The sequence below is a fragment of the Tenebrio molitor genome, chromosome 8 (assembly GCF_963966145.1).
Source record: "Tenebrio molitor chromosome 8, icTenMoli1.1, whole genome shotgun sequence".
Taxonomy (NCBI): domain Eukaryota; kingdom Metazoa; phylum Arthropoda; class Insecta; order Coleoptera; family Tenebrionidae; genus Tenebrio; species Tenebrio molitor.
In genome coordinates this window covers 15,077,792-15,095,419 of record NC_091053.1, presented here as the reverse complement: position 1 = coordinate 15,095,419, position 17,628 = coordinate 15,077,792, and the positions used below count along the sequence as shown (strand labels likewise).

General features: G+C 36.7%; 1 protein-coding gene across 2 annotated transcripts; it reads right to left on the bottom strand.

Annotated features, from left to right (window-relative positions):
• Positions 1 to 14,703: 14,703 nt before the first annotated feature.
• Positions 14,704 to 16,132, bottom strand: LOC138137231 (uncharacterized). 2 transcript variants are annotated; one of them, XM_069056540.1, is made up of 3 exons: positions 15,368 to 16,132; positions 15,172 to 15,319; positions 14,704 to 15,124 (listed from the first exon to the last, which is right to left on the bottom strand). In XM_069056540.1, exons 2-3 carry the CDS (start codon positions 15,251 to 15,253, stop codon positions 14,811 to 14,813), a joined length of 396 nt encoding a protein of 131 aa, XP_068912641.1. In that variant the 5' UTR covers positions 15,254 to 15,319; positions 15,368 to 16,132; the 3' UTR covers positions 14,704 to 14,810. The 2 variants fall into 2 exon arrangements, with proteins under 2 accessions (XP_068912641.1, XP_068912640.1); XM_069056539.1 differs by having other exon boundaries at positions 15,432 to 16,128.
• Between the last annotated feature and the right edge of the window lie 1,496 nt (positions 16,133 to 17,628).

Genomic DNA, 17,628 nt, shown 5'->3' with positions numbered 1-17,628 from the left:
TCAGTAAAAAAGATTTGTTTAGGGTTATATCATCCCTTATCATCATTATACAGTGTGTTTAAAAAGTCGTACAGTACAACCGTTGCGAAAATAACGTTCTCTCGTAAACCCTTTTTGCTCAGTTGAGTAAACCGTTTTAGTTTTGAGAAAAAAACTGTTTTAAGCAAAATACGACACAGGATGAAAAACAAAGCCACTGACGCAGCACAGTATGTAAAGTAAACTGGACGTCTGTAAATTAACATACATGACAAAAAAAATGTTTGTCAAAGACATACGAAATTAGTTATTACCGTGTGGGCGACCACAACATAATAAATATTGAATAATTTTTTCAAGAAAAATTAGTGAGTAGTTTTAGCTTCACCTGAAATAAACCAAGCAACATATTTTTCCTTCGTCGTAATCCTTAACCTCAACTCGAGTTGAAACCAGATCGAAATCCGGCGCCAGTCCACTCTTTGTCCCTCCTTCACGCAAGAACAAAAAGCGCCATCTTCGGCATCTTGCATCTCTAAACCGAGCACGTTTTGCCACTTAGCGACGACTCGACTGCCAAATATCGCATTAGACTGATCCCGACCACTTTCATATTTGACCGAGGCACTAATTCTTCTGAAAAATCTGACCCGTTGGAAAGTTTTTCTCCCGAATTGTTGTCCCCGTCCTCGATGCTAATGCGTCGATCTTGGCCGAATTCATGATTGAATTATGAAACGTTCGGGGCATTTTGATCAGCTTGCAAATTATCGTAATCCGGCAAACTAATTTAAAAGTTGAGGTCGCATAAATAACCCGGCGGAGCGCCGCGCTTGTAATTTTCTCACGTTTCGCTAGTTTGTCCCAAGATAAACTAGACTCGGATATTTATGACGAGTTCATTCGAATTAAGACTTGCACGCACATTTTTACAGCACGTCTGACATTCGCCTCGACTATTCTCCAATAATCAATTTTTATTAATTCGTTCCTTTCCTCGCTGATTCGCTCAGTCGTTCTTTTTCTCTGGACTCGACAACAAATTCAACTGATCTTTAAATTAATCCTGTTTCGAGGATCCGCTCGCTTCTTTGTGAATTTTCACTGGATAAAAGGAAAAGGAGTTTCGCTGTTTGTGAGCGAGCTCCACTGGGACAAGCTGACAAAGTGCATTTTCAACGTTTTGACAGATTTATGCACAAATTGAATGTCTCTACTTTGCAGTTCCTCTCAAACCTTGACGCTGCAGTTATTGAAAGTTTGACAGTTAAACATCATACCCAGGTTAACATGACTGTAATAATTGTCATACAATCAGGCAGGTTAAGCCACGCTTGTTGCGCCTGGTAGATGGATGGGTGACAACCTGGAACGCGTTCAACGGTCGCGCTTATTGTTTCATTGCACGATATAAATACCAGCGATGACGTGAAATCCTGCCTAGATGCCGAACCCCCCCTACATCGATTCCCGTCGGTTTTTTCATTTCTGTTAATTTTTTTTAGCTTTGCAAAATGTGTTCCATACCATTACGTGGAAGTTCACGTGTAGTCGCCCATCAATCACCCCATGACGAGCACACAAAGCCCACGAGCGGAGACGTTAAACCGATCCATCAACCTCCACAATTTTTTGACTGAACCATCTCCATGTTAGCACATGTCCTCCATAAAACATAAATTAAACAGGCAGCGGTCGAAATTTTTTACGCGACCAAATCCTCTTAGCCGCCGTTTACCATTTATGGTCGAGAGGATTTCGGGAATACCTTTGGGATATTTACGAGCTGCGAGCAACAAAACCAAGACGAGTCGAACAATGAAGTGTTAATTATGTCGAGCTTACGGATAAAAGTTGGAAGGTATCGAGATGGGACGAGGTCAAAGAGCATCGAATAGTGCGTCCATTACTTTTGTTAAAGGACAATGGCACTGATACATAAGTATTCTTTTGTGACGGTGAATTATTTCGAATGGTCTATTGTGGCCACAAAGGAGGTCTCGTAACTTGTATCAGTGTTATATTGTCTGTAATGTTTTATTTCCGTATTTAATGCGACATTAATTAAATGGAATTATGTGTAGTACTACGCTCGTGTGTTATCTCACCGCTACTTTATTTTATTAGGCCATAATCGTGTTAATGTCATTGGTCATCGCTTCCCAACTTTGACAACATCGTCACCACTTCCGATGCTTCCCACAGACCACACTCTTCGAATCCCACAAAATTTTTGCAAAAAAAAATTGAAACATAATTTCACCTGCTCCTCACCACACAGATAAGATAACGCAGACTTTTACATCTCATGTCACTCCTGGATCAATGGGCTATCCAGCAGTGAAAGTCCAGTCAAAATCGGTTCACCATTTAGGGCTACAAGAGCGCGCAAACATACAAAAAAATAAACAATCTATTCTTTTGTGCTTATTAACAAATAAATTAGGCTTTGCGTTGTAACTAGAAGAATAAAATAAAGATAATATGTTTGATATGTTGTCCTAGACTTTGTACAGTGTCCTTTCCTTTCTTTCCTTCTTCTTGTCGCGATTCAGAATTCTTTATTCGCTCCTCCTATCAAGTGGACCTCACACAGCTCCACATAAATTTGCATCTTGCTCGAGTAAAGAGTCTTGCGGTGGTGTATTGTTGAACAAAATAAAATTTCTCTTGTGCCACAAGATATCATTAAGTTCTCACTTTTGAAACGAGTGTTGCGTCGAAGGTGGAACAACCGCAAAGCTTAAATTAGCATTTTAATTAATATTTACCGACAATATTAAATCGCAAGTACAGCGCTTTAAAACATCTTTCCTCTTGTTCTTGCGGCCGATTGGCAACATGTTCCACTTCTTCGCGGTCGCCTAATTATTTTTGTTCGTTGTCGTCGGGGTAATAACGATCACAGTGGAAACACCCACGAAAAATAAATTTGATTCTAGATAAAAATAAAGCTGTAATCCGGGGAATTAGTTTTGACTTGGGGCATGCCACAGCACAACAGTTTCGTTCCCTCTTGTTTTCCGACGGCCGCCAACAAAAAGATGCCGCCGTTGATAACACTGGATGGAAAAAGTGCTCTCGCTCACTTGTAAAGATTATAAAAATTCTATTACGAGCTATGGGTTCGGCCGTTTAATTCCCGAAAAAAGCAAAGAATTTCTTTTTGTAAGTGGCCACCAAAGAAAATATTGCTCTTGAGTTGCAAGAATGGCGATGTATTAAAGCGAGCCTCGGCGAATTTCAAATATGTTTTGAAAGCCGCGCAACGAATAAAAGAAAAATAGATTTTCGCTTTGATGGCGTATTCACAATGCCGTCGGTAATTTATTAAAAGGAAAAAAGATGCCGACAGCAATAACGGGGCGCTTGTGGCGTGCAGTTACAAACTTGTTAAGTTTAGATGCAGTTCTGATCAGTAAAATGCAAATAAAGAGTCTTATACATACAACTTTTTTCAATTTAATATACAGGCTGTTTCTGAAATAAATGCGTTAATTTTAACTGGTAATAGAACTCATCAAAAGGAACAACTTTTCTCTTTGCCAATTTGGCGAAAAACGTTGCGTAATGGCTTAAAAAAACTAGGAAAGATTTTCCTAAAACCGTTCAAAACTAAGTTACCTAAAAACGTGAAACAACCAGATTCTTACGAAGTGGATTTTTTGCTATACGGGTAGATTTATTTGAATTTCGATTTCGGCGTTAAAAAATGTTTTCTGGATGAAATTTTTTTTCATATTAGCGCTGATCTCAATTAGCCATTGCAGTATTTAGTGGCGTAGGGCTATTTTAGTGAAAAATCTCTCCAATTTTTTTTTGGAATTAAACATCGTTTTTCGGCAAAATGGTAGATAGAAAAGTTGTTTCTTTTGACGAGTTCTATTACCAGTTAAAATTAACACACGTATTTCAGAAACACCCTGTATACTCTCTCTACTTCACTTGTCAGAACAATCAGAATTTTTCTATTCTTTCCACTCCTTTCTAAGATACACAAATTGATGTTTACAAACTGTATTACACTGTGGATTAGTTTGACAGTTCTAACGAGCTATGTGTAAAATGTTGTGATTAATTTCCTAAGTTATGTCAATTATCTCAGAAATAGATAGAACCTATTAATTAACTCACTTGGTTTGTTTAGCAAAATCTAAATCAATGAAATTTAATAATCTTCACAAGATTAAATATCTGGTGTTCATTTAAATTTATCCTCAAAATAAGCGTTGAAGAGTCGATTGTGAACGCACCACGAATTACGGATCACGGATCAGTTGTTTAAATTTAACCTCACTTTTTGCGTTGTTTATGTTTTTATTCTGCAGACTGACGAGTGGTGCGTTCACAATCGACTCTTTAACGCTCACTTTGAGAAAAATGTAAATGAACACCCAATATAATTTGGACAATCATTTATTGAAATGAAATATTTCTCTTGTTAATTATTAAGAAAGAAAAAACCAGAAGATCTTGTTATTAAAAGATAAGAGAATTTGATCTGAACTCTATAAGCTGTTGTAGTAACATTGACAGCAAATTCAGTAATAGTATTGGGTGATTCAAAATGATTGTGGATAAGTATGGCAACTATGAACGAAAATTTATGTGGCAACTGTGTGGGTGTATTTGATTTTTTTTATACCATTGCACATTGATTTGACAATTTTCAAAATTGCGCGACTATGAACTGTCAAAGAAATGTCAACTTTATCCTACCCACACAATTGCCACATAAATTTTTGTACATAGTTGCCATACTTATCCACAATCATTTTGAATCACCCAATACCTACAGTGTGGAAATATGTAGAAATTGTATTAAACTGTACAATATTATGGCAGTTGTGGTATGTCATGATTAATACAGTAAAACCTTTCAAGAACGGATATCAATAACTGTCTGTTGTGATTAGGTGCTCGTTAATAAGAAATGGGCAAAGCTTAGTAAGTAGGAAACGATATTTGGAATGACTTATGCAGGTTTCTACAACGTACTAATACTTTTATGTCAAAAATTAAAAAAAAAATCTGTTGGCATTTATTTTACATAGTTTATTCATGGGTATAAATTTGAGAATAAAACGTTTTAATTTACAATCGCAAATCCATGTTCGTTTTCCTACTTTGGAGAACCAAATACAAATGAACAAGTTTACCGACTGTTTTCAAATCAATCATTTAACTGAACATAGTTATAGTGAGAAGGTGACAAGTAAAAAAAAACACAACCTAACTTTGTGTAGATCAATCGTCAAGTCAAATCAAGTTGTAATCTGAGACACATACACTACACAAATCTTTGAATTGAGACTGTTTTTTTATTTTGGTCAAGGACTGTACAGTTGGTTGCAGAAAAACGGGAACTGTCAGAATAAAATTGATACATTTCTACAATTTTTCCATAGTGTGAAACCTTCTTACGGGAGATAGGTTAGAATTAACGTCAAAATTCAATGACATTTTTAAAAATTATTTGATAGTTATTGTGAAATAGATAATTAATTGACAAATGGACAAAATCAAATTTACAGTTGGCTTCAAAAAAAAACGGGAAATGAAATTTGACCTAATGTGAATTGGAAATTTAATTTGTCAATTTATGTCAATTTGTGTCTGTTTGATAATAGTATTTCTGACACATAAGTGCAGTTTTTTCACCTAAATTCTAAAAAGCCGTTTCAAACTATAAAAATTTAATAAAATCTGACAGAACTTTTTCTGACAGTTCCCGTTTTTTTTGAAGCCAACCGTACATTAGGAACATTTTCGTTTCCCGATTTTTTTGCAACCAACTGTACATAGTTACGCCTCTACAAAAATGTCCGTTGTCAGGAGGTTTAACATTGATTAATAGAATCAGTACATGGAGTAAACAATAATCATTTAATGCAGAAGTCTTTCAAAGGTAGGATAACATGGGCATGTTATTTTTTAATTGGACTAAGTACTGGGTGACTCTTAATGATTGAAATTATTTTTGTTCGGTGCGCAACACATTTACGATTTTATGTTGGTATACTTGACTGTCAACTTCATACATGACAGTTCAAAAGTCAAAATAAATCAAATTGTCATTATTTATTTCTAGAATCTTAACCTAGAAAGCGAATCAATAGACAACCCTTTGACAAATGACTATGCGTACCAATTATTCGGGAGTGCCAATAGTAAAATGTGAAAGTTTAAGATTATATTGTTAAAAAGTAAATAGAAACTGCATAAAATATGTTGTTTTTTAAATTAGTTCAGGTAATGCAATTCTATGGTTCAAACTGTATTAAACTGTAAGATGACAGTTCTGTGTAGTATCAGCATGTCAAGTTTTTGTTTACTTACTGTATTTTGTGGTTTCATTTTTCTTAAAAATGCCGCCTTGCTGTTCCAGTAGTAAAATGTGATAATTAAGGTTATGTTGGTAGAGAATAAATTAGAAAATTAACAGGAAGCTTCTAACTATTTATCCCTGAGTACTAATAAATAGTTGAAGATTTTACAAGCTCAAAGTATTATGCTCCAAACTGTATAAACTTTGCTGTTGCAATAATAAAATGTGGCAAAGTAAATAAATTCAGGATGGATTGGGTCAATATCAAATAATTTTATCTTTTGGCTATGTGATTATGTCTTAAAATAGTTTCACGCAGGGAACCAACATAATGCAAATTTAGCAATGCTCAATCCAACTTGAATCGTGTATAATTAAGGTTATGTAGGTAGAAAATAAATTTTAAAATAATTACGAAGTTTTTAACCATATGTGAGTAATACAGTCAAATGCAAAATGTTTTGGTCGTCACATTATTTATTTGACGTTAATTGTGACATTGGCGCGCCGATGTCAGGCTCATGAGTCATGATGCTACTAATTGACGTTTAAATTGTTTTTGACTTTTTGATGACAATAAGCCTTGATTACACAGTGTAAATTACAAAATTCTGACATAAACATAACGAATAATTTTTTTGTGACATTGACGATCAAAACGTTTTGCATTCGACTTTCGACTGTATGTACTGTCAAACTGGTCGTTAAATCATCCTTTGACAAAATGGAAAATGCTCTATTGTAAAGCGGTCGTAAATATCATAACCTATCATCATGTTGTGTGACATTAATTGTCATTTTTTTCTCACTTTTTTGACACTATGTTGACATGGTCATAATCAGGCAGGGATTTTTTTTAATTTGTGACAATCTAACCATATTTTGAAATGACATTGACAGTAGTAAAGTAGTTTTAGAAAATTTAAATCTTATGGTCCAAACTGTTTTACACTGTACAGTCGTGAGCATTAAATCTTGATTGTCAAGGTCATTTTGAAATTTTCCGCTACTGTCACAAATTAAAAACTTTGCCTGCTTAATTAGCCCAATGTCAATAAAACGTCAATAAAAATTGTGAAAGTTTCATTCTAAACATTCAAAATTATGGCCCCCAATATCGTAGATATTTCAACAGAGTACAAATTATTTCGCTGATAGAGACAGATATGTCATAAGAAGCTAGGGTGGCAACCCAATTGGGACTTCCAAAAAGTTGACAAAGGGTATGCCCGTTTCAGCACTTTCTATTGTTGACGGCCAAAATTTATTGCCCGCGACTGTACAAAATTTGACAGTTATTACCTTTGGTATTATGTCCTCATATCGATTAAATGTTTTATTTAATACAGAATATTCCCAAATCAATAAATGCATAAAATTTGTAATTTTTTAATTAGAGTAGATACGTAAACGTAATTGTAGTTCTATGGTCCAAGCGTTCAAGCTGGACGATCTCATGCTCTCATGTCAACACTTCAAGTTTTGTTTACTTAGTGTATTTTGTGGTTTAGCTTTTACCAATAACATCAATATTTCGATGAGCAGGTGAGTTAATTTGTTTATTAACCGTTTAACTAGCCCAACAAGTGGATTATTAACTGGTTTGAGCAATCACAAAACGTACAAATTTGAGGTTATGTTGCAACAACAGAACTCAATCTCCCAGAGATTCTTCAGTGGTGCTTAAAGCTTTAGATATTCCATCGTGCAGTCTTATTGGACATCAATTTGCTTATTAATCATGAATTATGCTAGATTTTTAACTTTTATTGTTTTCTGACGATCGGATCGCTTGTTTTTTCTTTTGGTAATAAAAACACAGTGTCAGATTAGTTAATTCGTCTTAAAACGAAAATCCAGTCAGATTTATTGGTTTTTCAAGTTGTTGGCATTCGGGTTTTAATTCATCGTTCCTCTCGAAACACCGAAAGGTCAGTTTAAATCCCGACATAAAAACTATTTTAAAGATAATTTATCTTAATGCTATTTTATCGTGGAACAACCGTCGATAAGTACAGACTCACCTCCACCTTTCCCTTGGCTCAAATCTTGATTAAATACGTTGTGTTTTGACTTAATTGATGGTGTAGCTCTTTCACAATCTGAACGGACCACCTGGTAATTCCGTGGGAATAACCGGCGAAATTAATGTTTCTAATCTAATCAGATCGAATTGGAACGGTTTGTTTGAACAGAGAGAACACAAGGCGAGTAACGAGCCATTTATTCCAGATGGGTGCAAAAAAGCGCCGCGAAGAGAGCAGCCCTTGAGCCACCCCACCTGCAGACTTCTCGGATTCCTCTCCGAACTAGTCCGGAGGAATTAACCTCAACTTAATTGTAGCGGCGAAGATGGCGACAACAGCGCCATGGCTTACCTCGTTAGGAAATAAGTCACAATCTGAATGCGCAATCAACGACATCACTGATTATAATCAAGTAATCGCGAAGTCGAGTAGAGCTTCTTTCCTGAACAATTTACAAACAAGAAACAAGATTACGGCCTTTTGCGTTTCATTATCGTTATGCGATTCGCGTCTGACTGTTGCGAGGAAGGAATCAAGAGGGGTCCCGCAAGGATTCGGGGCGCACGTCCGGAAAGGAAGAAATTAGAAGCGTTTGTCATTGCGCGAGAGTATTTTGAGGGTGATGTCTCAATGCGGGGGAAATTGCTCGTTCGCGATGAAAGAAGCGAGAAATAATTTTACAGTTGCAGGACGAGCATCCGATTATTAGACTTGTCGGGGTCCAGATCGGGAAAGGACAAAAGACAGAAAGGGAAACGAACGGAGATTAGATAAGCGAGCACAGTCCGCAGAACATAAGCTACAAGTAAAAAACGATTCCTTGTGATCCATTGAACAGATAGCGAGGAAGCGAGCGGCAGCAGATAAGGAGCCCGTCTGGTTTTCCATTACTTGTATCAGAGTCCAAAGCGGCGCTCCCTTCACGGAGGACTAGGTTCGGTTCCGCCCCATCCACCTGGACCCTCGTGGAAGTCGCCGGGCTCATTACACATGCGGGAAATTGCCGTGAAAAATCTTGCGGGCTTATCGTCGATGATTCTTTGATTTATGGCCGGCGGAGACGATAAAACGACGGAGTGGGGCCGGGGGCGGCGTACGAATACAAAAAAATTCTTAGGCGGAATACTATTTCGGTTTCTGGGTAGCAAGACCGTTCTGAATCGATTGGTAGTATTTGTGAGGGTCGAATGTGTAGAGTGAAGTGGACAATTTTGGCACCGGTGGATTCTTCGTCGTTTTTTCAACAAACTTTGATTTTTTGGCAATTTTTTGATTGTCGATAAGGACGTGGTGAGTCCGGAAATGGGAAAAAGTAGGGTCAAAATAGAAAACTTGTACCTACATCTTTTTTTCAAAAAATTCCTTTCCTCAATCGAAGTGACATTTCTTTTTATGGCCACCATGACTATTCTGAATCGACCGGAATAGTCAGTTTTCCAAAATTTCCCTTGGTTCAGCAAGAATCGGTTTTTATCTAGTGGAGGCAAATCTGAAGCTTTGTGAGGGTCGAAACTGTACAGCGAGCAAGACAATTTTGGCATCGGTAGATTCCAGATAGATTCTTCTATGGGTCGGAATTATTTGGGAATTTTTCGACCGTTTGTGAGGACATGGTGAGCGTGGAAAAGGAAAAGGTCTGGTTTCAGTCAAAATAGTAATCCATCGGAAACTTTTTTCGTCATCTTAAGAGATCGAATCCGAATATATTTTCGGGTTCAGCAGGTCAAAATATGACTTTATGATAAATTTCAATCAAATATCTTTAAAGATACCGAATTTGGTGATTTTTGAAGAAAAAATGTAAAAAGAAAACCATATTCCTTCAATCGAAGTCACATTTCATCAGTTTTCGAAAATAGTTGTCGATTCACCAGGAATCTAGGTTCACCTATAATTTTAAATGCGACGAGGTAACTTCGAAGCTTTGTCAGAGTCGAATCCACAGTGTGCAGAGGAAAATTTTGGCACTGGCAAATTGCCTGCAAACTCTTCTTCAAGAGTGAATTTTTTGAGAATTTTCAGACGTTCCATGAGGATGTGGTGAACGCGGAAATAGAAAAAGTCTGCTTTCGGTCAAAATGGCAAAACTGGTACTGAACATTTTTTCTCCGTCTCAAGATACGTCTTTATGTTAAATTTCAAAAGAGTATCTCGATAGACTTTGGGAATTCTGGGCGAAATTGCATTTTTTGACGAAAAAAAGGATTCTTTTCCTTCAGTCGAAGTTTCTTTCGTTTCCGTAGAGTGAAATGGACAAATCTGGGATTGAAGGTTCGCAGTAGATTCTTCTGTGAGTTTGAATTATTTGGGAATTTTTCGACCGTTCATAAAGATATGATGAGAGCGGAAATGGAAAGGGTGTAATTTCGGTCAAAATGGCAATCCTTGCATCGAACAACTTGAAAGCTTTGTCATGGTAGAGCTTGTGGAGTAAGGGTGACTATTTTGACATTGGTGGATTCTTCGTAGTTCTTGGAATAAGTTTGAATTTTTTACTAATCTTTCGACCATTGGTAAGGACGTGGTGAATGTAGAAATGAGAAAAAATCAGGTTTCTGTCAAAATGGCAAAACTCGAAATATTTCCCTTCTTTCCGGGAGACTAAATATGATTGCATTTTCGCTTTTAGGGCGTCGTAATGCGTCTTTGTCCCAAATTTTAGACGAATATCCTTGTGGTAATTCTTGTGAAAATCTGCATTATCTGATATCTGGGAAAATATGTGTAACAAATTATTTATTGAAGAGATTTTTGGTATCTGACTAATAAGATCGTTTTGAGTCGATGGGCCTAGTCAGTTTTTCAAAATTCCCGTCGGTTCAGCAAGAATCGACGTTTACGTAAAATGTTAAAAGCATGGAGTCAACTTTCAAGCTTTGTCAGGATCGAATCCATCGAGTAACATGAATGATTTGGATACTGGCGGATTCCTTGTAGATTCTACATACATGTTTAGAATTCTTCTGCAAAGATACATTTTTTGATAGTCTTTGAGGACGTGGTGAACGCAGATAGGGAAAAAGTCGGATATCGATCGAAATGGTAATCGTCTTGAATCCAAAATTTTTTTCTTCATTCCAGAAGATCTAATATGATTTTATTTTTCACTTTAGTATAATTGCATGATAACTCCTAGGATACGCAATACGTAAACATGTCCATAACAACCGGGGAATAATAATAGGGCGTAATAAGAATAATCGGGCGTAATGAATTCATAACGCCCTCATCAATTCATATATTTTTTTAAACACGTATAGTGAAAAATAAAATCTTGTATGCACCACGGCGTCACCGAATGATTACGCCCATCGAACGATATCCATCTCTCGGGCTAAAGCCCTCGAGCTGGATTCATCGTTCTCCGGGCGTAATCATCTTTATAACGCCCTTGGTGCATAAATACTCGTAGCTAATATGTACAGGGTGTCTCAGCTAAGACTTTCGAGCCTAATATCTCGCTTATTTGCCAACGGATTTTTATGAAATTTAAAATGCAGATGTTTTAGACCGTGAAGATTCAATTGGTAATAATAAATTACCTCAAGTTAAAAAATGTAATTTTAACACATGTTTCCTTTATCGAAAATTATGCGCGATTATTAGTAGACTGTTAAATATTAAAAAATAGGGATCTACACAAACAATTAAGTAAATCACTTGTCTGATTCAACGAAAAGATTAGATTTTGTCGTTAAAAATTTAATGTAAAATTTGAAGGTATTTGAGCAGTTACCTTTTGAAACAATTGATGATTAATTGCCAAGCAACATTTTGCACACCCTTTAAAATCTGTCAAAATTGGGCGCGCTTTATTAGAAACGTCAAATTTTGAAAATTTATTGAAAATACTCTAAAAATAGACTACAGCGGCAGAAATTTCAATATTGTTGAAAAAGGAAAAAAAATTGCCTATGGAGAATGTCGTAAGAACTTCAGTGACACAGTTCGTTTTCTCGTGAAACACTATCCAAATGTAGGCTTTACAAAATTTAAGGTTAAGAGAGTCGTCAATTTATTTGAAGACACAGGAAGCGTACGTGAACTAAATTACCTTGCTGAAATATCCCGATCGTGTTTTAGTCCTGTACCTATGGAAGAATTAAAGCATCCAGTATAATAAATTATGTCCAAATGTTGTCTTTAACTTTGTAAGTGTTTGTAAGGTTAGCAAGATAAACGTCAAATATGTCACCTGCGCTTCTGCGAAAAGGGATGACCAAAATTCTGCAAAATTGCGCGTTTGTTTCATACGCATCTAGGTTTTTGCATTTGCAGCCACGTTTAACACAGTTTTTTTGTTTTTTTCTTGCAAACCAGACGTCTTTCAACATTTTAAAAAGGCATGTAAAAATTAATTAAGACTTGTGTGATTGCATTAATGGGATTTTATTCTTCACCGTCTAAAGTATCTGCATTTTAAATTTCACAAAAATCCGCTGGAAAATAACTGAGTTATTAGGCTCGAAAGTCTTAGCTGAGACACCCTGTATTTTTTGTTTAAATGCGTAGAAATGCGTCTTTGTACGAAATTTTCGACGAATATCTGAGTTGATAATATAATAATAGTGCTGAGTGTGGAAATGAGAAAAAGTTTCTGTCAAAATACAAAACTTGAATCTAATTCCTGATAAAAGCTTCATTTTCTGATCCAGAAAAAATGTTGAAAAAGTTCATTTATTCGATACCTCCTTAGAAAGTGAGTCTGTATCCATAGTTACCAGCGAGTGAAGGTTTATCTTTTTGTCACTTCACTTTAGGTCATCGCTTTTCGCTCACTGGTTTTCATTCACGCATAATTGAAATTCGATTTTATGAAAAGAATTTATATTTGAAAATAATAACTATAATAATTCATCATTTTACATTCACTCATACAAGGAGGTATCGAACAAAACAAAATACAACGCTCGAGAGTAAGGCCGCTTTCGTTCACTTGAATTGCACGAAGCGCAGCTGAGTGGACGAACACGCAATTCGCGTGAACGAAAGCTTTGCCTTCCTCACTTGTACTGTAAATAACTGTTTCTCAATCGATATGACATTTCTTTTTCTGGTTACCAGGACTGAATCTGAATTAATTTGTATACTCACTTTTTTTTTAAGCTTTCTAAGAGTCGAACCCGTTGGGTTTAGTGGGTAATTTTTGAGGCAATCTTTTGTCCATGGGGACGTGGTGAGAACAAAAATATGAATTTTCTCTGCGATGAAAGTGACATTTCGTTTTCTGGGTATCAGGATCATTCTGAATCAATTTGACCAATCGGTTTTCCAAAATTCCTCTCGGTCCACTAGGACCGATCCATGCGTATTTCAAAAGCACGTGGACAAATTGGAACTTCCGTCAGGGTCGTGGTGTTTTCGACAGACACGATTTTTTTAGGAATTTTTCTACCCTCCTTAAGGACCTGGTAGGCGCGGAAAGAGTCTGGTTTCGGTCAAAATGGTAATACTATAATCCAAACATTCTTCGGTGCATTAATACATATACTATTTTAGAATTTGCGTCTCTAATAGGTCTATTATTGTATTCAATTTGGAGTCGTTTATGACTATCTCTTAAAGCACTCGTAGTTTAATAGATCTCTAAGAAAATTTTTATCAATATTTCAGTGTATTATTGTCATTTATAGCAAAAAACTTCCAATATTAATGTTCAAACTCTACTTTTTAACATCTGTTGCAGATGTAGTTGCATCCGTTACCTTGAATTACCAATTACATAATGCAAAATTCCCTAGAATTTGAAAATTTAATTTTCTTATTTAAAAATTAAAACAAGGGTGCAAATTCTAAAATATAACATAAAAAACTCGTTTTATAAGGGCATTGGCGCACTCGTCCCATAGAAAACTCCCCGACGGGAGCTTCGCCCAGTTGTTGACCTCAACTGCGTTTCGGTTTTCAATCTCTGGACTTGGCACAAAAAGAGTCACTTCTACTCTTCATGATATAATATACCGAGCGATCATTTAAAAAATAAATGGAGTTTGCTTTGGAGCCTATGCCATAGCATGGGTTGCCATAGGTAACACGCCGACTCGATTTATTTTTTAATTAATCGCACCGTACTATTTTGCCCAAATTTTTTTGCAAATGTCTCCAGAGAGATAACGATTTTTCCACATTCGATTTGCGATTTTGTTTCTCGGATAACAAAATCGTTTCGAATCGTTTCTAAAATTCCCATTGGTTCATCAGGAACTAAAGTTTATGTGAAATTTCAAAACCAACTTTGAAGCTTCGTCTAGCTCAAAATCGTAGCTTTTTAAGTAAGCTTTCATTTTTTTTGGCAATTTTTCAATCGCCGCGCTGTAGGCGTGACAAGGAGAAAAACTGAATTTGGGTCAAAATGAGAAAACCTTTTACTTCTTATATTTTATTAAATTGTAAATTAAAAGCACAACTATAATTACCATCATCATTATCATCTTCATTATTATTACGTTATCATTTAAATGGGACAGGCTTCACCCTCACCCGTCGCCATCCTCGTATATCTTGTACGCCCCGAAGGGTTTGTTGTTGTGGTAGTTGTTGGCGGCGACGTACCCGTACAACCCCCTCCCCTTCCCGAACACCGGCGAGTACTTCCCGTAATGGGACAACAGCAGCGCCAGGTACGGATTGAGGGGTAAATGATCGTTGTGATTGTGCCCGGGAATCTTGGGATGCAAGTGCAGCGACGAGCTCAGAACAAGCGCCGCCAGAATCGGATTGGCCTCGACGACCGCCTGGATGTCGGCTTTCGGGGGCGGCGGCACCGAACAGAAGTGTGGCGGGTTCACACCTGCAACGAGAACTGTGAATTTACGACAGCCAAAGTCCAAAACTCACCCTCGTTGTTGTAGCAGCTGGGGTGGAGGCCGTACGGCGGCTGGACCGGGAGGAGGTAAGCGCCGGAGGGGTCGTTGTCCATCTTTCTGGAGGAGGTGGCTTGTGTGGAGGAGATCAGTCCGCAGTTGACGATTAGCCACAGCTTGACCTGCAAAGGGTGGGATTAAATATTTTTTAAACAGGAAAAAAAACTTACTCCATTTTTTTCTGTAACTACATGGCTCTCCGCAAGGGGTTTGTCTCGATTGAAAAAAACTTACTTGATTCATTTTTTCTCTGGTGCTACATCGCTCTCCAACTGGTCTTAAACTGAAGACCTTTCTATTGTCGTCAAAGGATTTTATAGCATTTGTTCAGATTTGCATAAAATCATTGAGGGACTTTTATTTTTTTTAGATAATCTGGGAGTATCGCATTAAGTGGAAAATTGTGTCGACTAAGTGAGTGAAATTTGTTGTTCATTGTTCAATTATCGCTTTTAGTGTTGTGAATGAAATGGAAAGTGAGAGTGGTCAAGTTCCATTGATTGTTTCGTACAATGTGAATTAGTTAAGTCGATGGTAACTTTGATCCTGGAGAGGAAATATAAGAGAAAACTGGAAAAAAACTGAGGAGAGAAGATTTTAAAACAGATTTTAGAGGAATGTGTGCTTCAAAGTTCTTCAATATCTTTAATATTACCCACTTAAAGCTGTTTGTAAATTTTCAAAGAACGTGAGGATCAAGACGCTTCCTTGCGGTGCACCAATACTCCAATCAAGTTTTTTTCAACTGTCATCAAACAATGAGGTCTTTTTGGGTGTTTTATTTGCATCACAGTGTAACTTTGCGGTGTCATAATTCTTAGTAGAGATCCTTCGCTTGTTGCGTGGAAGCTGTATATCACGTGAGTGTATTGGCACGCCATCTGTGTACGGATAGCGCAACTTATTCGGAACGCTTTACAGTGGTTTGGATCCATTAACTTCGGTGTTATTCCGGTTAGGTGGCGTTAGTAGTGGTCGTTAAAGGTGTATTGTCAAAGTGTAAAACCTCTTGCGCAACATATCCTCCTGGTAGGAGGTCGAATATCTAGGGTCGGCCTTAAACTGTCAGCTTTAACCGTTTTGCTGCTCACTACTATTGAAGTATTGACCCATCTTGCTTAACTTTGAAGTAAAATGTCACTCTTCCGGTTTAACAAATGTGTAATTTAATATATTCAAATTTGTTATTTGAAGTAAATTAATATAACAAAAATGTTTAGAAATGTGAGGAGCTTATTTTTTTATTTTTTTTGTTGTATCGTACGTTCCAAATAATGACGAAGGATTTTCCCTAAGACAATCTAGTTTGTTAATTGAGTCGAATAAGGATATCGGCTGGAAAGTCGTCAATCAAAGACTTCTTTTCAGCCGTATCGTCTAGAAACGTCACTCAAAAGAAAATTAATTGAATAAGTTGGAAGGAACTGCAAAAAATCAGGACGCGCATAAAAGGATAATTCAATTTGAAATTTGGAGCTTAAAAGGACATTGCCGCGAAGACGCACTCGAGGAGTTTTTGATTTGGGTTTCGGTTCTCAAGATAACAAACAAATTACTTGCAGGTTTGTTATTTGCATAGATAATTATTCTCGATTCGGAGGTTTTTATCAGTTTAGAAAGTACTGTAATTGTAAGAAAATAGATACGCAATACCTTGGTAATTAACCAGAGGAGGTCGCAGTGGAAATACAAAAAGAACAAATTGCAGCAGCGACAGAAAATTTATAACAATCCATGGTCCAGAAGGTCTAAATAGATCCTGACGTGTCATACTATTAGATTTTGTATTGGATACTTGTCTAATTTAGCAGTGTGAGGCGTTGCTTTACCCTGCCTAAAAAAGATACAATTGAAAAAAAGTTTGCCAAATATTTGTTGCATTTTAGTTTAGTACAAATAAACCAGACTGATAACAATAATGCTGATTATTACTTGGTAAAAGATAATAATAATAATAAAATTGTGCTTTCAAAGGAATTATCATTACTTAATAGAAATATCCGTAATGATATATAAATCCGGCCTCAATGCTGTGTCCCTGTTATAAAAATAACAAGAGGCACAAATTGTTGGTCAAAATTGCAAGACTTCGTCTTTTGGTATTTTTTGGAGCTTCGTTAAGTGCCAAATGGCTACAGCTCCCTTATTAAGCCAGCTCGAGCGACAGACTTGGCACCATTGGATTCCTTTAAGGTAGAAAAAATTAGACAGGTCGTGATGTTTTTTGGGAAAATCGCAGAAAGCTGGTTTGCTCTTTCCCCACCAAAGAAAAACTCTCAGCGAACGTCCACCAATGAAGCTAATGGGCCAGTCAAAGCGGACAAGAAATTCCTCCATTCCTACAATTAAACTTAACTCCCGTTAGAGTTATTGCTTGCGTCCAAAACAACACACACGTATCTACGTGTGCCATCAATTATTAACCATTAAA

Coding starts and splice junctions, on each gene's coding strand:
- LOC138137231 (XM_069056539.1), bottom strand. Junction 15,125..15,171: donor CAGCTGCTACAACAACGAGG/GTGAGTTTTGGA, acceptor TTCTCGTTGCAG/GTGTGAACCCGCCACACTTC.